This window comes from Filicampus tigris, chromosome 10 (assembly GCF_054856515.1).
Source record: "Filicampus tigris isolate MCC_2025a chromosome 10, RoL_Ftig_1.0, whole genome shotgun sequence".
Classification (NCBI taxonomy): domain Eukaryota; kingdom Metazoa; phylum Chordata; class Actinopteri; order Syngnathiformes; family Syngnathidae; genus Filicampus; species Filicampus tigris.
This window is the reverse complement of record NC_141226.1, coordinates 20547128-20574997: the sequence shown is the minus strand read 5'-3', so window position 1 is coordinate 20574997 and position 27870 is coordinate 20547128. Positions and strand designations below refer to the sequence as shown.

At 42.3% G+C, this 27870-nt stretch overlaps 1 protein-coding gene across 1 annotated transcript in view; it reads right to left on the bottom strand.

The window, feature by feature from the left end:
* The window catches only part of gpc1b (glypican 1b), a 73378-nt gene that overhangs the window by 31008 nt on the left and 14500 nt on the right, over nucleotides 1-27870 (bottom strand). The window contains exon 2 of the mRNA XM_086043667.1: nucleotides 2383-2541. Coding sequence (XP_085899793.1) covers nucleotides 2383-2541 — 159 coding nt within the window. The remainder of the gene's footprint in view (nucleotides 1-2382; nucleotides 2542-27870) is intronic.

Sequence of the window (27870 nt, the reverse complement as noted above, 5' to 3'; positions counted from 1 at the left end):
TAACCGTCAAATACTAATGAGCTCACCTCTGTTCAACTGATACCTGAAATGAAAAGAAAAAGAAAGTGTAGAGTGACTTTTGGGACATCCTGTTTCGATTAAGTGACATTAAGTGACATGGCCCATTTTCGGCCCAGGTAGCTCTAGTCTATTGTTCAACTCTCGTCTTAACAAGACAGTCAATAACAGATGATTTTTAGTCTCCCCCTGATGTTCACTGGGGTGAAGCAAGGGTACGCCAAAGAGAGGAAATATCCATCTGAACCAAGAAGATGCATTATTCAATGTCCAAATGACTCCATTATGAGGCAATAAAAGATGCAATTTTCTGCATATTTTCTGAGGTAAAAAACCATCAAATGTTTAAAGAATGAAGCGGGGCGACATCGAATCGTGTTTATGTTTCGTCAGCATTGTTTACTGGCTCTTCGTTTGCTAAATGAGGTGTTTTCCCCAAATTCGAAAGGTCAAGAACCGCGGGATGACAAACGCTAACTATGGAATTTGCACATCCTGGAAAGCTTTGTGCATTTGTGTTTTTTGGCCCTTCAGCAGTATTCCTGTGGCACATCAGCAGCGGCACCCGCGGTGAAAAGGAGCGGGACCGCGAGAATGAAGGACTCAGACCGATAGAGGGAAAGTAAACAAATGTCACTCAGCCACTAATCACGGCGATGGCAAAAGGTCAGACGAAGTCGCAAAGCCTCATCTGACAGATCTATCGTCAACCACTGGCCAGCGGAGAACTTATAGCCGAGCTCCAGGGCAGCTCTCTGTCACGTTAGACACACAATTTTTGGGGGGCTGACTCTAAGATGCACTGGAATTTGCGATATCAAAATAATGTTGACTGAATCGTGGCTGGTGCCAATATAAATTATTCATCCGTGTTCATTTTTTTGGACTTTGGAAATGATCAAAACCGAGGAATAGTGCATTTATTTCAATCAAGAAAATAAAAGGTTTTTCGTTAAATTCTGATAAAACTGCTGCTACAGAAGCATTTTTTTGTCAGGCTTGTAATGTACTCTTGCTTTTGACACATCTACATCAGTAGTTATTCCTACTACCTCCCACAGTTTGGGTCCTAATATTTGAAATATTACATATTATGTAAATTGGCCCCACTGTTACTGTTATGTATGTAACAGTGGGATATAACAGCTTGCGCACAGACGCATTTTACAAAATAGATAACTGCACACTAATTTCACACTTGATGGCCGGGTAGCCATTCAAGGGACCCACTATTTTTATACAAGCAATGAAAAGTCAATTTTCCACAGTAAGTCCACTTTAAAGTGGTCGGAGGGTCAGTATTTTCATAAGATTTATCATTTTAAAGGGTAAATGCCCTCTCAAGTGGCAAACCAATTCCAGTGCGTTTTGCGTACTAAGATTCTTGTGAGATTTTTGCTGAAGTAGTTGCCTCACAAGGTTGCGCTGAAACTGACTCGAATTAAATCCGGGTTTGATTTAAAGGCATGACTGTTTTATTCACGCAGTAAAGCATTTAAATGCATTAAAATGTATGCTTCGACAGTTGACATTTATAGCCAAAAATGTCGCCTTTTTATTGATAAAGCAACACAATCGAATATTAGTAGTAGCAGGATTACTAATATTATATCACTGAGCCTATCCTTCATTTTGGTTTAACAGGGCCATACTTTTTTATTGCCTGTATAGAAATAGTTGTGTTTCTGGAGCGCCTGCCCGGACCACCCATCAAGTGTGAAATTAAGTCAGGTAACTAAAACTGTTGTCATCTTCCTATTTCTGGAAATGTGTCTGAACAAGCTGTTCGGCCCCACTGTTAAGAAACAGTGAGGATAATTAAAATAAGGGTCCCTATTTTCATGCCCAGCGCACATCTTGCGCAAAGTCCATTCAACTATGAGCACGCCTGGGATTTTCTTTCTTTTAACATTTCCGTGCGCCGTTGTGGGAGTGAACACAGCCGACTTACTGAAAGCGGCTCCCTCATTCTTTTCAAATTCAGCGCAGGAGAGGTCTTTGACATTGTGCGAGCAGAAATAGACTTGCTGGAGTCGATGCAGAAGATGGAAGCGCGAAACGTATGCTTTATGAGGAACTTCAAGCAGACCTCCACTTCTATTCAACTTGGCCAGGATGATCAGCGAGATCCAGTGCGCTGGCTGTCATTCCAACAACAGCCGGACTAGCCTTTCATTTTAAATCTGACCACATGAGAAGAAATTGTCATAAAAGAGCAATTCTTCCCGTCTGTGTGATTAACCGCCTTCACCCAACATCGTAAACATATCGTCTTGCTCGCTCGTCCCCACTGCTTCTGCACCTTCGCCCCCTGTGGTATGTTGCCTCTGTTTGTGTCACCCGCGCGCACGTTTAGAAACTCACCATCGAAGGCCTTGAACTGCCCTCCGAGGGAGACCTGCAGGGAGCGTCCGGCGTCTTTGAGAAGTCCCTCTACCTCTCCCCGGCTCAGCATGGCGAGGTTGTCCTCCATGTCGCTGGTGCAGCAGGTGTAACCCTGGGGACAGATGCGCAGGTGCTCCCCTAGTGGGCGGAGAAACGGAGCGAGGAAGGAGGGGGAAATAAACACAAGTAAGGAGAGAGAGGGGGGATTGGGGTGGTGGGGGGGGGAAATAGCAGAAGAAAGGCATGAGTAAAACCGGCTCTGTCATTGATGTCAACACTCAGCTACTTTCTAATCATCTGTAGAGCAAGCACGGGCATGACAATCTCGTTTAAGCCGCGGTAGCTGTGTTGGCATTCACGTAGGCGCGGGCTCACTCGTCTGATTACCTGGCGAGATGCAGACAGGTCTTTGGCGGCGGCCTGCTATAAGCGCACACAATCAAATCGCATGTGTGCGAGCGCAAACACGGCCTGTCAAAGCTTCTCTGTGTGCACTCAAGTCGAGCTGCTGCACAAATCAGAAGAAAATCGTGTCAAACGCAAATTGCACTTCAACGAAGAACGGCTTTTTGACGGATAAAAACACGTGGGTGGCGCTCATTTACATTTAAAGAGATGTTCCGTTGTACTTCATATTTCAAGCACAAACTCAGTGGTACACATTCCAATGGGATTGCGTTGCCTTTACTGAGATAAAAATGCTCACTTTGGGGCTTTTATAACAATATGTTTATATTACGCGCCTCCACACCGCTCAAGAATGCAGAGCAGTTCAAAACACATCATACATTTGATTGGCCGGTTATCATTATAAGAATCGATTGATTAATGTGTGTGATGCAATGTTAAACAGGTTGCGTAAAGCTTCACATGGACAGAAATATCTTGTGAGATCTGATTTGAAACTTGAACAACTTGGAAGTGAACGAGCATCATTGGTTGCGTTCGACTTCAGTGGAAAATGTCAAACTTATGTCCGGAATTCCCCGGCTGAACTAATAGTACCTAATAAAGTGTCTGGGATAACTAATAAAGTGTCTGGTGGGTATGATTACACAGACACGCAACACATGGAACAAATCGATGTTCTGGGTGGAGGAGAGGAACGTTGCAAAGCTTGCATCATATTGTATGTCGCAAATGAGAGCAAAGTTCTCCTCAACTTTGGGAGCAGCGAAATGGTTCTTGAAAAGCTCACTCCTGCAATCAGGCATGCCATGCAAATGATTTGAGTTATTGCCTCTCTGAAGGAAGCAGCTGACTGAAACGCATCGTGTTTACCTTTGCACTGAAAGGCCCGATGGTGATAAGCATTCAAAGTAATTCCGTCTTGCCTGCTACTCCGCCTTTGTCTCCCTTGCTTGAGTCTGTTGTTATCTGGAGGCACTTTAATCAATTTTGCACTGGTCGAACTCCGATTTGGTCGACCTTCATAACTCATTACGAATTGAGAAATGTGTCTTGAACTGTCTTCAACTGTTCTTTTTTGAAATGACATTCACTAGTATTAGCTGTCATACACGTAAGCAGTCTTTTTTGAAGACTAATAAATCAGTGATTCTCAAATTGTCGTACACAGACTCCCTCTAGTGGTACACGAAGGAATCACTGCAAAAGTACAGCTCAGTGGGGCAGTAGTTAACTTTTTTTAATACATTACATTTGCAAGTAATTTTTTAAAGAAATGTTTGTTTTTAAACTTTTCTTTTGGTAAAATATTTATTACATTTATATGTGTAGTATATTTTAATTGTCCCATTATTTAAGTTTATTTTTTGTGTGTGTATGTGCATTTCTAGACCTAAGGCTGTGCATAATTTACAGTGGCAATATACTACTTGAGAATTCGACATTTGTTGGTCTTGATGGTGATACTTGGAAGGTGAATATATTTCTTTAGGTGGTACTTTGGGGTAAAAAGTACGACTATATTGTGGGGGCGGGTAAGTCACTAACTTGTCCCTCAATGCATACAGACTGTGGTTACAAATGTAACAAACAAACTAGCTAGCTAACAAACCAAAATAGGTAACTAACTGAATTACTAGCTAGCCTATGTAGCAATGCACCTGACAAAGTAAATAGGTACATAGCTAGGTAGCTAGTTAGTAGCTAACAAACTAACTGCTAACTAGCGAGTCACTTGACAAATTCACTGCTAAAATATGTGCTGTGAGATTGATCCCGCCTCCCCCTTAGAAAGCATTTCACTTACACATATACTGTAGCAGCTTGATAATTAAACGAAAGCATGTTTACCGCTTTAATTAACTGACATGGCGCGACTTAATAATTGCTAAGTCCCCCCAACCAACTCAGGTGAATTTTATACTCCCGGTGTGTGTGCTTGTCAATTATTATGTGTCTGCCAAGTTTCCCTAACTGTCCTTTAAGTGTCTCATCCGGGCCAACTTTAAATCGAAGCAATTAAACACAATTTCACCTCCTTGAAACACTAAAAGTAAAGTGGAGTGTAAGGTGACATTGGGCACCTCTCAGCGCCTTCTCAACTGGTCACGCTGCGACTCTCACCCACACATCCGCCAGTGGCGAGTGTTTGGACTTTGGAGAAGTGCATGTGTGTGTGAAGTGAAGAAAAAAAAAACAACTGCCCGGGGAGAATAAGTAGTGGAGATGAGAGCACGACGGAGCAGAGAGGAAAACAGCGGGAGAAAACAAGGGAATGAGAAGAGGGAAGATTTATGTTGAAATGATATACAGTCTGCTTAGAGGTCAGCTGCAATCTGTCACCTCCTGGGCTACTTCTTTAAAAGCCCGCACCCTGTGTGGGGGTGTGTGCGTGTCCTATATCACTTTCCGCCAGTACAACCTGCTGGCCGCGTCATTTGAAAGGACATGCAAAGAATACTCACAAATACACATACTGGCAGTATTAGTGTCAAGTCTCTATAAATAAAACTCAGCATGATTGTTTTCCAGCAAAAGTCTGCAGGTGTAAACACACGTGCAAGGACACGCACGCGCACACACACACACACACACACACACACACGAGCCTCACAGCTAGAAAAGGTCAGCTGCAATAGAGCATAACGGTTCTAGGTGGCTCGTGATACAAACATGGCCGACTTTATAAACATCAGTGTGTTTGTGGACGTCAGTTCACATCTATTCAGGTGAAAGCACTTCAAACAAAGTGCAGAGGGAATGTGTTCCGAGCAACCAAACACGTGTTTTCTGACTGGAGTCATCGAATGTAAGCAGAGCAAACAGCTCTCAGTATGATACATGGCAGTGACAAACCACTGGCAACTACAACCATAATAACAAACAAAGTAGACATTTGATTCTAATCAACAATATAGAAAGATACAATGGGGCCTATTTTCGTGCCCAGCACAAGTCGACCGCAAATGTTGGTATTTTCATAGACGCGCGCAGTTAGAGAGACATTTGTGCCGTTGTGGGTGTGAACACAGCCGACTTGCTTCCCAGCCTATGGAAGCGGCTCCTCTCATTCCCTGTAAATTCAACACAGGAGAGGTGCACGGTCTACATGGCTGGAGCCCATGCAGGAGATTGACGCACGCAAAGAACGTTTATAAGGAAAATTTCCACTTGCAGATGATGTAAATTTGGCCAGGGCAATCACAGATCATTTTTCCATCCCAATCGTTTGTGTCCAATTAGTTAGGTACATAGCAAGGTAATTGGTTAGCAGTTAGTTTGTTAAGCACATAGCTTGGCAGAAGCTAATTGTTTTAAGGTACACACTGTAGCTAATAGTCCGCTGATAGTGTAGTGGTACACACGCCTGAGTTGTGTGCGGGCAGCGTGGGATCGATTCCCGCTCAGTGACAGTGTCTATCTGTGCCCTGCGACTGGCTGGCGACCCGTTCGGGGTGTAGTCTGCCTTCGCCCATTGACGGCTGGGATAGGCTCCAGCAACTCCCCGCGACCCTATATAGGATAAGTGGTTTGGAAGATGACATGACATGACTGTAGCTAATTGGTTAGCAGTTAGTTAGTTTGTTAGATACATTGCCAGGAAGTTCACTAGCTGTTAGTTTGTAAGGTACATACTGTAGTTAGATCGCAAGATTGTTTATTACGTACAAAGCTTGTAAATTAACAGGTAGTAGCTAAGCAGCTACATAGCAGTTAGTTTGTAGCTAAGAAGTGAGTTAGAAGTTTGCTTGTTACAGTACATATCTATGTAGCTAGATGGCAGTTAGTTTATCATGTACATAGCTAGACACATAGCAAATACTGTAGTTTGTTACAGTACATATCTATGTTGCTAGTTAGCAGTTAGTTTATCATAGCTAGGCACTTAGCAAATACTGTAGTTTATTAGGTACACAACTAGGCAGCTAGATACCAGCTGGTTAGATACATAGCTTGGTAGCTGGTTAGCAAGTTAGTAAGTTACGTAACTTGTGAGCTCTGTCGATAGCTAGGTAGGTGAGTTGGTCAATCAGTCAGTCAGTGAGTTATTTAGTTGTCACCAGCGGCTTTAATTAGTTTTAAATCTTCTGTTTCATGTAAGCTATTACTACATAACACGATTTCTAAAACAATCAAGTCAGTGCAGCTGTTAATGGGTTTTTTTAATCTGTATTTTGAATTGGATCTCATTAGTCCGAGCAGATGCACCTAATGTGGCGATTGGAGACAAACTTCAAGATTAAGTGAGAATCACTAAGATGCAGCCCTGTTTTGAATTAACACTGTTTGGGATGTTTGTGCTTCTAATGCCAGACGTGAAGAGACAGCCAAAAGCCTGCTTTCTTTACATATGAGAAATCTGCTTCTCATACATTAGAGATTAGCCTGTTTTTGCCGTTTCCTGTCTTTATTGCTTCTAAATCATCCCCACAGCCTGAATAAACGTCATTGCAGGCAAGATTGATGGGCAAAACATGCTCATAACACAAACGCTCACATCCTGCATACAAATTAGAGTACACAGAACCACACATGAATAACTGGCACCAAATTCAATGATCTATTCAAATATATTTAAATCAACAGGGTTGCTGTTCCGCTTTCATCAACCTCCCGCTGTGAGGCCAATCAGCATGGAGGCAGCAAGCCAATCAGCCACCCCAAAACTCTAATGAGTGTGTGTGTGTGTGTGTGTGTGTGTGCGTGATGATTTAATAAGGGCTCCTTTTCATTTGAAGCCCATAGCAGCGCCTGGGCACTCTTTCCTTCTTTCTTTTGACAGGCTCAGATGCTAAACGGAGAACAATTCCGTAACCGTTCGCTTATCGTTGTTCACCAGGGTGGAATGCTCCTATTTAACAGCGGTTAGCGGGATGCACACTAAGGGTGAGCGCACTGGGATGAAGCGTGGTTGTCAATGACAATGCACGGGCCTCCATCTTAAGTTTGTACACTTTGTCTTGACACTTTTCACAGATGTAATGCATTTTCAGAATTGAGTGTGTGATTGTAGATGTTAAGTATTGTTTTAACTGTTTTTATGTCTGATTTTATGTCAGATTTTTACTTTAAGTACAGCACTTTGTATGAAGCTGTGGTTGTTTTGAAAGCGCTCTGTAAATAAGGTTGAGTTGAGACCTGTGTTGCTTTCGACGAGACTGGATGCAAAAAAAAAACAGATTTGTTTATGACTGACATTTTTTTTTAGCATGTTTTAGTTATGATTACTAAACATTGTTTGTTTTTGTGCTATTTACTACAAATATCCTTGATGTACAGTCCATGCAAATGATTGTACAAATTGATTGCGCTACCAATGAGGATCATTGGTTACCAATCATTACAAACCATACTTTACTGTACTACTAGAATCATGGAAAAATGTGCATACGCATGTGTGCACCCATGCTGGTCTGAGATTAGCAGCCCGATGCGTTCATTGGTGAACAATAAACAAATGCAAACTTAAACAGGGGATTACAGGTTCAGCCAATGACATGTTGATCCACTATTTAGCTCCATTGTGCCATGGCCATTATTCAACATTTAAATCTGTCCCCGACAACATACACCTTTCATGTCGGCCCCGTAGACCAAATGACCCCGCTGGTGACCTGGGCTGGCAGACTCGTCTGGTAATATAAACCAGCCACAAACGAACAGAAATAGCTTCCTCGTGACAGACGAGGTGGTAGCTATAGCACGGGAGTTACGCAGCTACACTTGGATCATCATTTTATCCTGCTACGCCAGCACACCAGTCGACCTTTAGTGCGGTTAATAGAACCAATGACACGTTATTATATCCCATACATTACATTTATGGACACTCCTCCACGACACTCACTGACGCAGCACTTCTTTTCATGTGCAGATCACAGTTTAATTTGGGAGTAAATTCTCTCCTAATTCGTCTCAACACCAACATTTTCTATTTTTTTTTTTTTTGTGGGTGGCGGGATTGTCATGGGGCTGAGGTATGATGCGCAATCACTGGCGAGCAACGCATGTGCACTTTCTCCAAATATTTGAATCAGGGATAACAAGAAATGTCATTTTTGTGGGATGGAAATAAATACGCAATATTTGCACATAAATGTCTTTATTGGTCAGCGACAACGGCATATATTGCGGTCTCACTAAAACCATCCATCTGCCCATCCATTTTCAGACGTCTTATCACAGTGAGTAATACAAAAAAAATAAAAAATTCACACAGTGAGTGGGTCAAGTATGGTCTACAACCATACATTTTGAACACAGTCACTTACTTCAATCATATAATAAAGGCGACAACATTTGTCCAGCTACCCAACTAGACTAGATTGACTAAATGGTCCATGTGATGATAAAATGACTTCCACAGTGATGAGTAGTTTGTTCATTTAAATGGCTGGGATTACTTAATATTATATTACTAAAATGGGCCTAAGAGACCGATTCAAATTCGGGAGCAGGAGAGGACACTCGGATGATGAGTCAGAGTCGATTATCACAGGAAAGAAGACGAGAAAATGGAAAATAGTTATCTCCTGCAGGCTCAAAGAACAAAAATAAGCAGCCCAGTGAGAATTAACTTTAATGTTGACTAAAAGCTAGCACGTTTTACTGGTTTTATATCGTAACACTGACAGTAAGTTTAACCATAAAGTAATGGCGAGTTGGGAGGAAAAGCAATATAAAACCTGTGTCCACTGGCAGTTTTTTTTTTTTATTATCACCCATGGCAACAAATGTAAAACAGATGCTGTGATATCAGACTTCAGAGCGAGTGTGACAGTGTCAGTGTTAACGAGCAAATGGATTCGACATGGTGATGTGTCATGTTACACACATTACATGTATGTATAAAACATGTCTGGTGCAAAGAGAGAGAGTGTGGGAACAAGCCGGGACAGACTAAGAGGAAAACTCTAGTGCAAGGTTTCAAGGTTAAACAATTTATATATATATATATATATATATATATATATATATATATATATAAAATATATATATCAAGCCGACATCATGTTTTTGGTTAGCAAGTTAACTAGTCTGAATTGAAAAATTTAATAAACAGTGCCTCTATTAGATTCTACACAGTCGTCACAATCCTAAATGATTTCATCAATCCATTACTCAATTACTGTGACCATTCAAAATTTCTACCTCAAACCTTATCTGGGCAGAAAACAGCTCGACTATTGAACAATTTCTTTGGGCTGGGTTTTTTTTTCAACTTTTTACAATAAGTACCACCTGAAAAAAATACTTAACTATCCCAAGTATCGCATCGTGACCATTGACCAACATGAGTGTTGATCCAAAACGAGACAGAGGTTTTATCCCTAAAGTGTATATTTCATATTATTGCAAGCCACGGTTACATCACGTGCAGTTTGAACATAACACTCCACTTATCTAGAGAAAGACAGTTTCAAAACAAACAGTCCTTCAAGATAAATGTGAAAAATATTTGACTTTAAGTTGGACAAGTAAACCCTGCGTAGAAACGAGGGTGCCTGTGCAACACACTTTGAGAATCACTGCACATTATTTCCTTCAAAATGCAAGATTCCTTCCCATCTTCGACACTCCAGCACAGATCTACTTTTAGAGCTCCGTCGCCAGAAATGACAACTTCATCTGAACCTCTACCAGCACATTCAGCACATTAGTATCGCAACCCAAGCTGACCACACAAATCTGATTTAATGAAACCGCTGTCGAGATCCAATCCAAAACTTGACCGGCTTCCTCCCAAGGTGAAGCAACCCCATGAGTGCTAAGCTCGCAATATTTGTGTTGCTGCGCAATATTTGTGTTGCCGCGCTCAAAAGGGGCCGGTGTTTACAAGTGACAAAGCGGATTAAGAATGATTTTGCCGTGAATTTGCTGTGATTTTTACAAGCGTGCTTGACCGACTGCTCCGATAAGCACGCGGGCGTGTCAACCTTTCTTGCTCTGTAAGTACTTTGTGTTGTTTTCTTGTCCAGTTTTATCGCTTGGACACAGCGAGCAAACACGCGTCGACAGTGTTTACCACACAGCGTGTAGAGTGCCAGCTGCTCTCATTGGTGGAAACAACCTGCCTGAATCACTGAGCAGGCCCCCGGTCACGGCGCTGTCAGAGACCGATAGCTACGTATTTGATTTATTTGACTCTTTGCCTGTTTTTATTTTTTTTTGGGGGGGCAAACCTAAACGTGTTTGCTGATGAAAATTCATTTTATACAAATATGCCGAGCCACACACTATCCTAGTTAAACCCTCCTCGTGCAGGTTGGAGACACGTCCTAACTTGAGCTTTTCCGTGTGTCATTTCACTGAATCGTGTGCGGAGGTGGAAAATCAGTGCAAAGTTATTTGAGAAAAGAGGAAAAAAAGAAAGTGAACAAATGTCAAAGAAGGGGAGTAACTTTGGACAGGCTGACCTCATTTCAGAATCTGGAGGACCGGGTGTGTTGTTTTGCTGCGTTTGCGTGCGCAGCATGGATGGGTTTTCCACTCATGAGCTAGCAAAAGTTTTTGACAGAAGGCATCAACAGTTGACACACACGTCCTGTCGCATGATGCGCATGAAAGGAGGAGCAATGGGAGTGGGACATTTTTCGACCTTCAACTGGGAAAAGTTTGAGTTGTTATTTGGGATGCTGACTTCATCAAGATGCAGTCGGGTGACGTCAATATTCTTCACAGCTCGACTCGATGTGTTTGCCTCGTCAAAAAGAACATTTGAGATATCCAAAACGACATTCTTCATATGCACAATAAGCATTTCTGATATCTGCAATGTCATTTCTTCTAGGATGTGACATTTATGTTATAATTCTATAATATTCAAAGCTGTCAAAAAAAAAAAAGAAGCTTTTCTTTTTGCCATACTCGCTGATAGTTATATCTATAACAAAGCAAATACGAGATTTAGCAGGCATTTGCCAAGTTTTTTGTTTGATCGATTGGAATGTTTTGAGGTCAGACCAGCTCCAAGTGGGATACTTTCAGTTTCCTACAAATTTGTACCCAGTCAAAAACAAACAAAAAAAAAAATACTTACACAATGCATCATTGTAAATGACTGTCCGTATATCCACCCCCCCCTAAAATAGCGAGTTGCGGCACATCCAAGTGCACAAACATGGAAGACAACTACATGGGTGTAGCAAAAAAACAATTTGAATCGGAGAATCCATTTTGGATGAAAAGACTTGAGTGTACTGAATTGAATCGAATCAAATCGTTCCACTTAAGATATATCGAGATAGCCGTACCATATCGAATTGAATCGCAATCCCACTGGATCGAACCGAATTGAGTCATTCCACTTTAAAATCGAGCTGTCCTTGAATCGTAACCCCATATATCGAGGTATGTATTAAATCGTCGTTTACTGGGGAAACGCCCCCCCCCCCTAGGCAAGATGCAAATAAGATGTTCTGAGAAGGCCACAGTTTTATGCAAAACTCTGGTCACAGGTTTTGGTAGCATCACGTTCAAATTTTGTGTCTGTGACTGTAAAGCTCACCAGTGAAGTACTGTGAATCTCTTTCTTCATTTTGCTGATGTTTTTTATTTTCCACATTTCATTCAAAAGACGGTTAACACTTTGATTGCAATTTTTCAAGTGCACGCGCACCCTGTGATTGACTGGCACGCCGTCTCTGATGAAGTCTGCCTTTCACATGACATCAGCTAGGCTAGGCGCCAGCTCCTAGCGACCCTGAACAGGATAAGCTGCATAGAAAACGGATGAATGGATAAATTAGTCATGTGGCATTTGGTGTTGTCAGTATTTGAATCAGTACATCTGAATAACACAATGTGCTCCTTTCCCAGATTGCTACTTAATTATGAAATTGTTGGTACATTTAACTATGCCGGCATAGAAACAGAGAGTGAATGCAGCTCTGTGCTTGTGCACAGGTATGCAAGAGAGAATAAGACTTTTTTTTTTTTTTTTTTTTCCAGCTTGACTCCTCTCCCAGCAAAGCCTTTCTTTTGTGTCAGCCTCATCTCTTGATGGCGACAGAGCAAACAAAGCAGTCAAGCTCGCTGCTCTGTGCGCCTCTGCAGAATAGAAGATGACCTGCTCTTGTCGGGCCAGTCAAAGAAACAAGAGCTCCGACACATTCAGGCACGACTAAGTAGTCAGCGCGAGCTGGGAATTTTGAAGGTGGGAGAACAGAAGCTGTAGTAAGGTTTATACAAAGGAAAAAGTGAAAGACAGCTGCTGAGTAAAAGGAACACAAATCGTTCGCCTAATCGCATAATTCCCCATGTCATTATTGAACATTTTCGGAAAATGAGAAAAAACACAACCCCTTTGCGTCAATCATTGCAGATTATCATGATCTGGATGACAGAATCTCCACAGAGGTAAAGAAATAATTTGGCACGTTCGATTTTTTACTGACATTATGACAGTAAGTACAAAGACAAACCGCGAAAAAACCACTTCCATCGAAGACATGACAATTTTTTTTTTTTTTTAAAACAATGGAAGCGAATGATACGTTGTGGCGTCTTGCAGTGTATTGACAAATGTTGTCATGGCAATCTTGCTAATGTAAATGCCTAATCGATAAGGAGCAGAATATTGCTGGACCAGCCAGGTCCACCTCATGTTAGGACAAGGATAGGTGCCAACGTTATTGTTCATTGTTGTGCCGTGCTTGTTTTGTAAATGCTTATTCATGTCCTTTAAGTCCCTGTCAGTGAAAATAAATTTGACACGCCACAGAGAAGAGTGTTGCTCACAACCATGCCAAGTTACAAAAATCACCAAGTACCGGTGTGCGAAATATGGCTACAAAATGGTGAAATAATTACGGTTTTCTCTCCTGCTCTCTAAGCTTGTGGGCGTATCTGATGAATGCGCCGAAACAACATCCCCGCCTAACTGTCAATCAAACGATGACATAGAAAATGGATTCTACGTCATCCGGCATATTTTTTCCGGCCTGCACATGACATGTTTGAAAATAGAGCCAGTAAAAGCTGTCTGTGGCTGGAATATATCCCACTAGGTCATCGCGGGGCTTTTCCGCTCAGCGACAACAAGGCGCTCGCTCGAAAATGGCCACGCCATTTGTGTCTGTCTACATGCTGGCTGTCAAATCTGAGCAACCCACACGGCCCACCCTCATCCCCAACCACACTTCCGACTTCCTCTGGCTGACATGCGAGCACAGACGGCCAACTACGAGGCACTCGAAAATGGCCGTGCTAGCAGATTATCCATAGGGAAAATGCATTTTTGGGGTAGGCTATAGCTAGCTAGCTAACTGCATGTCACAACCGCACCGGGTAACTGCTAATTCGAAAGACAGCGCTGACGTTTTTAAAAGAGAAGTCAACCCAAACATATTTTTTTCAAGAATATGTTCTATGCAAACCCACTAGTTGAAAAGAGTTTGTAGAAGTTTGTGCGTTTGTGGGATAAGAGTTAATCCACTTATTTTTAGCCATCTCTGGGGGCGGCCATTTTGTCACTTCTGTCGACTGACAATGACATCACAACTGGTCAGGGCTCAGGTAACGACCAATCACAGCTGACCTGTTTTCTGAAGCTGAGCCGTGATTGGTCGTTACCTGTGCCCTGAGTAGTTGTGATGTTATTTTCAGTTGGCAGAAGTGACAAAATGGCCGCCTCCTGAGATGGCTAAAAACGGGTGGATTTTGCTGCTTAACTCATATTCCACAAACGCAATATTAATCAGAACGCCGTGTTTCAACTAGTGGGCCTGCTGGGAACATATTCTTGAAAAAAAGATATGTTTGGGTTGATTTCCCCTTTAAACAGTGGGGAGGGGTGACTCATATCGGGTCCAAGTGCACCACTGAACCCCCCTTTTAGCCAAAAACAAGTGGAAAAGTGAAATGATGAAAAACAACCCAGTGCTAGGTCTTCACAACTGAGTGCCACATTGTTCTCCATCTTTGCTTTCATCCATCCATCCATTATCTGTACCGCTTCTCCTCACAAGGGTCGCGGGGTGTGCTGGAGCCTATCCCAGCTGTCTTTGGGCAGTAGGCGGGGGACACCCTGAATTGGTTGCCAGCCAATCGCAGGGCACACAGAGACAAACATCCGCACTCACAATCACACCTAGGGGCAATTTAGAGTATCCAATCAACTTACCATGCATGTTTTTGGAATGTGGGAGGAAACCGGAGTGCCCGGAGAAAACCCACGCAGGCACGGGGAGAACATGCAAACTCCACACAGGGAGGCCGGAGCCGGGATCGAACCCACGACCTCTGAACTGTGAGGCGGACGTGCTAACCAGTCGACCACCGTGCCGCCCTCTTTGCTTTCAGTTTTCTTCAAACTTTTAAATGAATCTGTGAACTCACTTTAGAGAGTCTACAACACTCGACAACTGTGGAAGGAGCCCTGTTACCAAGCAATTACAAATTCCTTAATGGCACATTTAATTAAATCACCGCACCAAACCCATCATCCAGTCACCACTTCACCTCATTCTCTTCACACAAATAAGTGGAGGTTTGCTTTGAAATGGAGCTGCTTGCTGCATAATTAAAGTCCTCAGTGCAGTCCTTTTATTGAATCCCACTTGATGTGCTCTTTGCGGCATTCACGGTAAGAGATTCAAAAGTTAAAACTTCAATCAATCAGAGCTTTAGTCCACATCATGAAGTGAGAGGAGTGTTAAATATTGGATTCGCTCTGACCAGAGAGAATTTAAAAGGGGAGTAAAACAAACTTTCTCGGTTGTGAGCTGTAGGTACGGCCAAGTCTTTGGAGCTAAGTTCAGTCATCCTTCTACCATTCTGCCACCTATACTGCGCCTTCGCATGCCCCTGGCCAGGAATCTGCTCCTGAGGAGCAGATCCATACACGCCAGATCCTCAAACATCATCATGCTTTATTTACGGCTTTGGCAACACAACGTTTACCTACAGGGTATGCTGTTTTTTTTTGTTGTTTTTTTTTTGTGGCTGTATTTTTTGGTAAAGCCCTATATAAATCAAGATACATAATATTAGCTGGTATTTGGTGGCACTTAATAGTAACTTTGTGCAGAGGCGGCTTGTATTACACCTACTGTTTGATCATAAATTAACAAGGCACCAGCAGCGACAATTTAATCGCCGCCTCCCAAAAGAGAGGGTTTGCGGATTACGTCCTCGTGTGCTCCTGTGAACGCACTGTGCATGTTCTCAATCTCGGCTCATAACCAGTGAGTCACATCAAAAGACAGATCTGAAAACAGGCCTGACACAAGGAGAGCACTGTTATGCCAAAGAGAATGCGTGCCAAGCTGTCTATTTTCAAGTCAGGTCAGGACAGGCTCGTACTTTCTCGCCTTTCTTCGTCACCGCCAGTCAGCAAAATGTTTCATCAGCAGACAAATACACACTGATGACATACAGACGGGCAGGGAGGCAAAAACGCCGACAAAGGAAAGAAAGAAAAAAAAAAAAGGAGACGATAGGGACGAAGCCAAAACAATCATCTCAGTTTTGATCTGTCATGTGAGAACTCATGTCATTGTTCTATGTAGGCCACCGCCATCGCTCATGTACCGAATGTCATCTCCGGCCTTAGCCACAACAGTGCGGGCATTGAACAGTGACCAGCGAGCAGGCCCCACAAGCACCAGCTGTGTCCCTTCTTACTGCAAAGGGAATCTAAAAAAAAAACGTGAACTTTGTGGGAAGTCGTACTGCCTTTCAGGATGTTGACGTAAGAATTCATTTGAAATGACATTGTTCCATAGGATATGAGGAAAGTACCCTCATTCTGTTTTGGGGAAACAGCATCACAGATCTATTCATCCCTTCATTTTATGGATTTGATTTTGGGCGGGATAGCCTACACCCTGGACCGGTTGCCAGTAAACCATAGGGCACATATCGACATACAATCGTTTATATTTTATGGTGGCAGTGAACACATTTTACAATAAGCAGCAGTTTGGCAAAATGGTGAACAATTCATACAAAAAGAGGCTTCACATTGTTTAATGCCACTCCCAGATGAAGAAAAAAAAAGAGCCTGCTAGCTTAATGCTAACACTAATGAACTACTGTTGTTGGGTGGTTTTGACTGTGGTTTGGGTGCGGTTCTTTACTATGGGAACTTTATTTTGTCATATAGGATTGGGCAAGGCCTGATGTCTCTCAGTATTTACGCTCGGGTTGCTCAGTATTTACGCTCGGGTTGCTCAGTGACACGTTGTCAGAATGTGAAGCTTTCTTCCATATTTTTTTGCATCCAGTCCTGCTCTCTGTTGTATTTTTCTATACAAAGACTTTTATTTTGACACGTCTGTCTTCTACTGTACTGTATGTTGCAGTACTTTAACCATTCGAGCAAAGTATTGAAACCAAATGGTTGAGCAACAACAGGTAGACGGACGACATAACAGTAAGTGCAGCCAAGTACTCTTTGTACTTTGTGTAGAACGACTAACATTGGTACAGCACTAATGAGCCACTTTATTACTCAAGCAAAAACCGAAAATACCTCAAAGTGGAAAAAAAAAATGTGTTCTTTATCTTTGTTGCCAGCAGGCGAACATGACTTTATCCCTGTGCATTTTAGGACCAAAGGACTGTGCCATTTCAGATTCAGATGTGAAGGTAATGTGCCACTGTGGCTCCAATGGCAAAAACTGAAAACAAATTCCTCTTTCCTCATTTTTTTTAATTTTTTTTTTTAATCTGTATCAGTACCGACTGTTTTTTTGTGTGTGTTCTTCCTCGACACATGCCGCCTCCACAAACTTTAATCACAAAATCTCATTATTTTGTGTTTGTTTTGGGGGTGGTTATTTGGCAAAAGTTCTTCCACATGTTTCTACGTATTGTTGTATTTTCTATGGGGTGTATTTGGATTATAAATTCATCATAGCACATTATTCTTTTTCACAATTGTACTTGTGTACAATTGTGTGTACAGTGCGTGGCTGACTGGTCACACAATTTGAAAAGAACTCATGAATAATCCAAGAAAATCATTATGGAAGGAAAAGATTAAACATGTTTAAAGGGGAAGTCAACCCCAAAATGTTTTTTCCAATAATATATTCTATGCGCCTCAACTAGTCTAAACAGCATTCTGATTAATATTGCATTTGTGGAATATGAGCTAAGCAGCAAAATCCAAATGTTTTTAGCCATCTCAGGAGGCGGCCATTTTGTCACTTGCCGGCGACTGAAAATGACATCACAGTTGCTCAGGGCCCAGTTAATGACCAATCATGGCTCACCTGTTTTCTAAAGCTGAGCCATGATTGGTTGTTACCTGAGCCGTGATGTCATTTTCAGGTGACAGCAAGTGACAAGATAAAAATGGCTCAATTCATGTTTCACAAACACAATATCAATCAGAATGTCGTGTTTAGACTAGTGGGGCTGCATAGAACATGCTTTTGCAAAGAACATTTTCAGGGTGACTTCTTTAATGCAAGACTTGATGAAAAAAAAAAAAAAAAAAAGTGAAGACAGACGCATTGTAAATTGAGAATTGAACATCTCTGAATGGCACAATTGTATCATTTGTAAAAGAAATTACTCTTCAGCAAAGCGGCAATTACATCGCGAGGAGTTTAGAAGTCCCGTTCACAATTCAGACCAGGACACAACACTCTGAAGACGTGGAAAATGCATTTGCAATCTAAAGGCTTGTCCAAGTGCCCATGCGGGAGCTGCATTCTGACAGGTAAATGCACCAAATGTGCAAAGGAATTTTTGTCTTTTTTGCTCGGTGTGTCTCCATCTAATCCCTCTTTCAATCCCGGCCTGAAAGAGGCCTTTTCATAGGATCTTCTTTGACGCACTCACCCCGAAAAAAAAAAAAAGCAAAGAAAAGAAATGTGCTCTCCTGAACTTGGAAGTTCTTGTGCTCGTGCTCAGTGTTTTCCTCTGTGTTTACGTGCACTTTGACTTCAAGACTTCAAGGTTTGAGCTGTTTTTCTGTCATTTGCAAGGTTTTTTTTTGTTTTGTTTCCTTGCAACGCTTTGCTCCTCTCTGCCGCCCTTATCCTTAGATTTTGTTCGACATGCCTGCCTTGTTCGGATGAAAATAATTCTATTTTAGATTCCTCTCAGTGTCAGTCTTTGAACTCTTCCCCGTCTTTGCATATTTAACTCCTCATTCTTGTCAACCACCCACCTGCATTGAGGCATCTAAGTTACTAATGCATAGTTTGTTGTCATTCAAAAACAAGCCCTGTTTTTGAATTATTAATACGACTGAGAAAAAGTTTTCCTTCTGTTTCACCTCACCGGATTGGGATTTGCGAACGCATCCCGACAGCTGCTTGCTTGTGGAAAAGAAATGTAATTATCAGATGTAGTCAGCCATGTGATTCCTAATTGAATGCTGATATAGCAAATGAACTAGTAAGGTTGAAAATTAAATAGGAGCAAGTTTTATCACAGCTCATCTTTCCAACATAATAAACGGAATGTCCTTTCCTTGGTTTAGTGTCCAAGTGCAAAAAGGAGGAGGGGAAAAAAAAAAAAAATGTAAGTTTCACGAATGGCTGGGATGTGGTAATGGGAGCGGGACAAAGCTTCTCGCTCACTGGAAAGAGTCATTAGAATGTGCTGGCTTGGGCTGAAAGCTTCGACGGTTTCTCCTCTCTGAGGGGAGTTAAGGCCTGAGAGAAGCGGCGAGGGAACGTTAAATGGGAGGCCACGGGGAGACGGACAGGCCACTGGCTCTGACTAAAAGGGTCTACGCATAACGAGGAAGACGGTGAGGCTGAGGGTGGGCAGACACACAGAGGAGAGAATGTTGAGATATTGGAGGCAGTATTTTGCTAACTGTCTTTGGACAACTAAAAGGTCGGCTTTCATATATTACAATCATGCGGTGCGAACACTGGAATTAAAACAACAAGGAAAAATGATGAAATGAGGACCATATACTTAATTTAAACAAAATGATCTGTCACTATATCAAACTTCTGTTCCCCTCCCTCGCCAGGCAGTGTAAGTACCAGAGGTGGGCATTTTACTCAATTTTGCTGGCCCGTCATTCGTCATCCGTCAGCGGCCACGGTACCCGTCCGGCATTCGTCAGTCCGTCATTTTTCGTGCCGATCTGAATTGTAATCGTCAGTCCGCCATCCCATCAGTCAGCCTGTCAGTTAAGTCCGTCAGAAGTCCGTTGGTCTGTCAGTCGGTCCCACCCAAAGAACGTCAGCAAAACGGGCATCCGTCAGTGACTGACCATCAGTGACGGACTGTTACTGACGGACGCGGTTAGTGACGATTACACTGGCGGATGAAAACCCACGTCCGTCATTTGTCAGAAAAACGGGCGTCCATCAGTCTGACGGAATGCCCACCTCTGGTAAGTACTGTAGTACAATGCAAGGAAATGACACAGGCCGTTATTTCAATTTTAGATACCCTGAAAAGAATCAAAATCAAGAATCGGAACCAGAATCATTCAAATTCAAATAATACCCAAACCTACTCTACGATATGTTTTGTTCTTGGTCATATGCACCCATGGCAGTGACTTCTACATTTCCAGTAACTGTGCTGTAATGCTAGATAATGACGTTTAATACGCCCATTGGCGGCGTGAACGGCTGTATTTCACACTATAGTCTGGAAGTACATAAAAACAGCGGCGCTACAGTTGAAAAAAAAATAAAAAAATTGGCTAGTGGAAATTCCGATTGGTTGTTAACTTTGGAGAGTCATCAGCCACATTGGCTGGTATTCAAGGAAGTTCACTTTGAATTCCTGATTATTTATAGTAAATAATACTTGTCGGAGTCAAAGTCGAATGATTTCTCGCGGCATGCTTATGTGCTGCCGTGCGGTGTTTGGGAATCACAGCAATAAGGCACATTGAATTCATTGATATTGAAGTAGAGACGTAGAGAGACTTGAGATGGGAATACATCATAAGAAAAAAGTCCTTGACATATGGTGATTGAGTCTGCTGTCCAATTGGAAAGTCATTTCCAAAAGAGGAAGGAAGCCTGGCAACAAACTAAAATAAGTGTGATAAATCATCTCTCTATTTATTTTGGCCGAAGCTCCCTGGAATTGCCAGCGGTTCCCTCTCGCTATCCGGTGAGTTCATTCGGAACGCTGCTGCCAAGAGCGTGCCGACGTTTGACGCGAAAGTCCGATTAAAATACATCTCCACAGCGTCCACGCCATATCATCCGCCTATAATTAAAAGCTACTGTACCTTCCCCAGCCAGCAGGTTACTTTTCCACCACCTGCCCACCCCCAACCCCATCCCTCAGCCAGCTGTGAGGAGAGGTAATAAAAACTACATGCAAGATTCCCGGACTTGAATATGTGACTCGAGGCCAGCGCTCGTCTGACATCATGTAGCCTCTCCCCGCGCCTCAGCCACCTACAAAGCCCACCATTGTGCGGCCCCTTTCCCCAAACGCGCGCCCGCACCCAAACGTGCTCACCAGCATCAGTCACCACACAAAAAGAACACTGTTAATTAACGTCCGATCTATCAACAAGCATGTAGTCAAACCAGAGCGGGCACGTTAGATCATGCCCTTCTCCGTGGCGAGAGGGAGAAAAGAGAAGAGCACCACACGTTGTGGTTGTTTTCACAGATTGACATGAGAAGACGCAGGGCGGGGGTCCACTTTTATCTCAGATGCGCGCCCTACTGCGTCTGTGCAACAGGTGTGCTGTGTTTATACAAGTTGCGGAGCCATTGTGTGCACTAAGCTTTCTACACGCCCTGACTGGAGATATTCCGTGGATCTGTCAACTCCCCGAAGCTGCACCAAAACAAAGAAAAGGCTACAGTTTTGAAATACTTTGACAATGTCTAACTTATCTCTAAAGCCTTTTGATAAATGTTCTTCAAAACTGTCTCCAAATAAGAAATACAGTGGTGCCATTACAGCTCCCTAAAAAGGGTTGTGGTTTTTTTTTTTGTAATAAATAAGAATAGCACTGTAATGTGTAAAAATATAATAGCACACAATAAAAGAGCATGTACAGAAAGTGATGTAATCCATTACGGACTGTAGTTTTTGTGAGTCGTATGTGTGCGTTTAAGGGGCGTGGCCTAGTGGGTGACATCAGGAGCTGGAGTCCAGTTGTCCTACAGCAGCTCCTTTTGAGTGTTGTCATTTTGTATTTCTGTGCTTGATTGCATGTATCGTTCGATAAATAGCTGAAACTTCTTCCTACGGCCGTGGCTTTCCTTGCCCACATATGAGGGCGTTAAAGTACCTTAATTGCTCCATTTTCCTCCCCACTTCACCGAGGCGAGCTCAAATTTTGGCTTGCAACACAAGAAAATTGACCAAGCAACTGCACTTAACTCAAAATAAATAAATAGACAAATAAATACATAAATAAATAAAAAGCAACAGGCTACAGTAATCCCCCGATATCACGTTTTACAACATCACGATTCATTTTTTTTTCTGTAAGACCTTAGAATGCCGCCAAAGCCCTGTCTAAATAGGAAAGTAGTAATTGGTAAGAAGGAAGTATATTGAAATGATACATCAACAGACAGTCAAGCTTTGTATGTCGGGGAGGAGCTAAGTTTAGTCTGGGTTGTAGTGGAAAAAGTCACAAGAGTGTCTTTGTCCCATCTGCAGGTACATGCGTTTTTTTTCTAAATCAAATCATCTGTAATCAATGTATTTTCACAGTTAATGTAAAATGAATTTAAACTATATTGATGTCATATTGTGTAGTGCATTTATGGTTTAATGGCAATTACTGTAAAAAACATTTTGGGTGGGGTTATCTTGATCTTATCTTGTTTTTTTACACTATTCCCCGCAAGGCTTTTTTCTCTATCTCCCGCAAGTCGCGAAAGCCATTTGAATTAAACATAGCATCCACTAATAAGTGTAGTAATTTTTCTCTCATTTTCAAATTAGCCATCACTTTTTGCAAGTTATATTTACTAGGCCTGTTGCTAATGATGAAAGTGCAATATGGGAGCCATGAAAACAACATTTTCTCCTAATTAACCGCCTGCACTGCTGGGCTTGTGTTAATCATCTGTAGCTACAGAGAAAAAAAAAAAAAAAAAAGATGCTCACAGTCCATGGTACCCAGTACTAGATATGACATGAGATAACGATAAATTGAGCTTCTCAGGAGCTAAAACTGACCAGCATTATATACGTATATGTTTTTACATTAGATTAGAAGTACAGTGCAGTGTTTCCACGGTAACAGCCTGTAAAATACATGGTCCATAATGAGGGTTTCGTTTTTCTTCTTGTAATCATTGAGGAGGTTGATTTTGGAAGTATTCAGTTTATTTGAAAGGTTAGCAGATGTCCTGAGCCCAGTTTACAGCTGTACTGCTGAAATCTTTGCTCTCAGTTCTAAGTTTTGACTTGATGAAGAGACGTGAAGTAGAAAATACACAAGGGGAAGATAAATTTGTGAAATTGAGTATTTCATTGCAATGCTAACATTTACTACTCAGGCTGACACCATTTCAGAGGTACTTGCTTACGTTAGCTGCTTACACTAGCCACAAGTGGATTAGGTAGTGCGTCATTAGCTGTGAGGTGGAGTATTTTAATGTGGTGGTTTACATAACATTAGCAGCTCAGGCTAGCCGCAAACTGCCTGGTTAGGTCATCATTAGCTCTGAGGCTGACTAGTTCAGAAGCACTGCCAAAATTAGCTGCTTGAACAAGACACAGGTGTATTGATGTCATTAGCTGTGAGGTGAATTATTTCAGCGATACTTCGAATGTTAGATGCTTTCAGTAACTACTGATTAACTGGCTAGTCTGCCATTTTGATGCACAACTGAGTATTTCATTGTCGCTTCTAATATTAGCTGCTATTGCTACCAACAGATAGAGAGGCTAGTACAATATTAGCTGTGAGATAAGCGTATTTCATTGCCACTGTTAAAGTAAGCAGTTCTCAAATAGAACAAGAGAAGCTGTGAGACAGGCCTGTTAAAAAAACAAAACAAAACAAAAAAAAAACATTATACCAGCACGGTTTTGTTGTGTTTTCGTGCTGGTCTTGCTGTTATCACCAGCTAGTAGCAAGGCAAAAGCAGCATGCTGGTCTTGCTGCTGTCACTTGCGAGACCAGGAATTAAGCACAACAAAACCATGCTGGTCTATTATGTCTTCTTTCTTTCTTTTTACTTCTTTTTTGTGTTTGTTTTTTTTGCTTGCACTAGCCACACTGTCAATTCAGATACAATTAGTTGGTTGTCTAAAGAAGTATAACAGAGCTTGGTTGTTTCTTTTGCCGCAGAACAGCATCACGTCAGAGAGCAACATCAAAGTCTGCTTTGGGATAGAAATAGGGGGAAACATAGGAGGACGTAGAGCAGGCAGCCAGGAGTTATAGCCTATGCCGCCCCCCCCCTTTGAGAATCACTACTTGAAAAAAAATCCCCAAGATAAAAACATATTAAAAGGAACCATCGTAAAGTGAGTGGAAGAAACAGCCACTTTCTCGGGACAGGAAAATATTTGAGAGCCTTATTATGGCAAGTGTCTCGAGGCAGCATCTTAGCATTCTTTACTTACTGCAGTAAATCACTGCGGGGATGGTTCGCCAGTTAACCCGGGAAAATGTGTGCATCCTCAAAATCACGGTGTGTGTGACTGAGGCATGTACAAGTACGTGCCACAGGCTCTTTGAACTACAAGGATAGGCTTGCTCATAAAAGAACTCCGACATGTTGTTTTACAAATGCAGACTGCGCCTTGAAGATACAATCATAATATGAAAAAAAAATAAAATAAGCAAAACATTATCATTCTAACAAGGAGATAAAAACATCACCAGAAGGACACGCGGAGGCACAGCGGTGACCTTGTGTAACATCCGTTCTTGAAAATGAAAACTTTACAAAAAAAAGGAGGGAGGGGGCACTTGCTGTGCAGCCATGTGAAAAACATAATTTCACTTTGCATGCACATTAAAGGAGTTGAGGGAGTACACACCCACCGAGTGTGCTGCTGCGTTGGTTTTCTGGGCTGGAGAAGGGTTCACATGGCAGAATTCCTGCTGAGTGCGAGGCATTTCAGTGTGGTATTATGGAGCATCATTGGATGACAGTAGCTGGATAGTCTCTATAGGTAATCATGGGAAAATTCAATTAAAATAGCTGCTAGTCAATGTTGACATAAGGGCACGCCAGAGGACTGCTGTACAGACAGCCAGTACAGTTGATACAATAATTAATCAACTCCCCAAAACCCCTCTCCCCGCAAAGTGAAAACTATAGGGGTGCCTTGAGATACGTGTGACCCAACTTAAAGTTGAGTTTTTCAAGATGAGATATGAATGTCCTGAGTTACAATCATACTCATGGAACAAATTGAACTCATATCTCAAACCACCACTGTACTGATTGCCAATTACAGACTGCAAGTGACTATGAGAAAAGCTCTATGCAACATTGTGCAGACGCCACCATTTATTGCTCAATTGCACAGTGCTCATCCCTTTTGACGCAACCACACAGCGCTGCCGCACTATATCGCTGTTGCACATGGATAAAATGTCTGTGCGCAGGGCCATTAGCAATTAGCAGAATCCAGTGGAATGCCGTTAGCACACGTTGGCCATTTGCTTCACAAACGCTGCTAATACTCAGATACCTGGGACCGAGTCGTCAATTTTTCTCTCACTCTGCTCCAGTTCGGTGATAGACACCGGCGGACCACAAAAGGCCTTCTCGCAGTGGGTGGCAATAAAATAATAATCACATATAACACTACCGCTGTGAGCATGTTCAGCGGGGTATTTATAGCAGGGCAATTGTGCATTAGCTACTGTGTTCTCGAGAGGGATGCCGGCTATTTGCAAAATGTGGGGAGTTCAGTACGAGCGGGCCCACTTGGAAAGACCGCAGCATGTCATTTAGCCGCAAAAGAGCCGCTGGGCCGCCAAACACAATAACCATCCGTGGCCGTTGGAGAGGCAGTAAAGTGCTTTTGTAAAAAGGTAACAATGGCCAAAGCAGCATGCAGGGAGAGATTGCAAGCTGACAGGTGAATGTGCTTCACCAGAGCAACTCGAGTGGTTTTCTGCCAGAGTGGCCAATGTCCTTCGAGGTTACAGGGAAAACCATAACAATAGACACACGCACACACACTACTCTATATATCATTCAAAATGCATAGATTGCGCTCTCTCTTGTCAGTACGCCCCGATGTATAAGCCTGAACATGTAATTACTTAGGTATGCTCAAATGTCACCACTTTATACAGTACCGGGCAACAGTCAAAGGCCACCACTTGATTTGTTGTTTTTTCAACATTCATGAATTCACAACCCGCTACGCTTTTATTTTTTTCATTTATTAACCCATCCTCTGTTATTAACTAAAAAAAAAAAAAACTAATCTATTTACCATTTTTGTGCTGGGGCCAACACAATAAAAGTATCTCTTTTTATGGCATTTTGGTGCCACCGAACTATGTTGAAGTGAACTGAGGAGCTTCAGTTGCCCTTTGCTGCCATCTTGTGGCACCTATAGGCAATTATAAGCCCCTGATTGCACAACAGCACTTTGAAACGGATACACTGTATATGCCTTGACTACATATTTGCTGGATTACTGTACTGCACTTAATTTTAGAGTTGACTTCCCACAAATGTTTCCGGGTGGCACAAAACGGCCCACTCCTAACGGCACCACCCATTTGTTCGTCCCACTCCACGAACCACCACGAAGTAGCCTGCTAACAAAAAAGATGGGGGGAAAAAAAAACAAAAAACAAATACGATAGGTCTCTATCACTTATGCTCGACCTTGGTGGCTATCCGCCATTTTACTGCAACACTGTGGCGTCCGCACGAAGAAAGAACGTCGGATTTCTGCAGGGCACTTGTCCAACGGGCCGCACGCATATAAACACACACAAACACAGCGAGACCAGTAAAATGTGCGGTTACAAACGGCGGGCCAAGAGCAATGTCAGTTCTCTTGCAATTGCATCATAAACTTGAGATACTAAGTTGAGGTGACTTTGAATGTAAAGCACAGGAAGTAGAAAACTGTTGCAGCGGATACAACAACAAGACCGCAATTATCGACCAAAACGTAACAACAAAATGTGATTATTATGATGTGGACCAAACTACTCGGAGATGATAGCTTTAGTTTTTCAGAGTCTCTGAATATGATAAGAAAGTCTTATCTTCTGTCAAGGAGACATTTTATCCGATTTTTTATAATTGGCTTGCTAAAACTCCGGCTTTCTCCCACATCCCCGAAACGTGCTTCTCCGGTTAATAATTAATTTTTTAAGTGTGAATGTGAGTATAAATGGTTGTTTGGCTGGTGACCAGTCCAGGGTGTACGTGTAGGTGTAGTCCAGTCACCCGCAACCTAATGAGGACAAGCGCGATAGAAAATGGACGATTGGTTCGCTAACCACACGGGATTATAATGAAGTCAGATATGATTGAACGGAGTGAATTCATGCTGTACGCAAAAGTTATTTGAATCCAAGCGACACAGTGGCACAAACGCATACATAAACATCCATTTAAGTACTAGTTGAGAATCCGGAGCCGAAGCACGGAGCTTTAGGGAGAGTACAAAACTTTTCGCCATCCTTCCACACCAGACCATTTATCCTGACCGTCTGGAAACAAAAAAAAGGGATGAGCAGCTGTGCCTCATCAAGGACACAAAGCCAGCAGAGATGAGGTGAGGCTGGCAAGGTAGCTGAAGAAAGCTTGGAAGGCAAGAGGGAGCTTTAAGCTGATCTATAGAGCTGGGATATGAATATGAAAAAAAAAAAAAAAAAAAAAAAACGTTTTCAACTTTAAGAGCATTAAATGTTTTTACGAGAAAAAGACAGTTGGATCGCGAACAAACGCAGCAAAAATGAGAACGTCCAAACAGCATTGCAGCATCACTGTGACGAAGAATTTTGTTTAAAGTTTGTTGTGTCAACTTCATCCTACCTAATATGTTTGATGCCATAAAGAAGCACTTTTGGACATATTCACAAGCAGCCATTAAAAACGATTCAGGCCCCTCACTGCAAGATGGTGACAGCAAGCTTCGGAACATCCGTCCACCAGTCAATTCACACTGGTTTTCCTTATCCATCGAGATGGCTGCAAA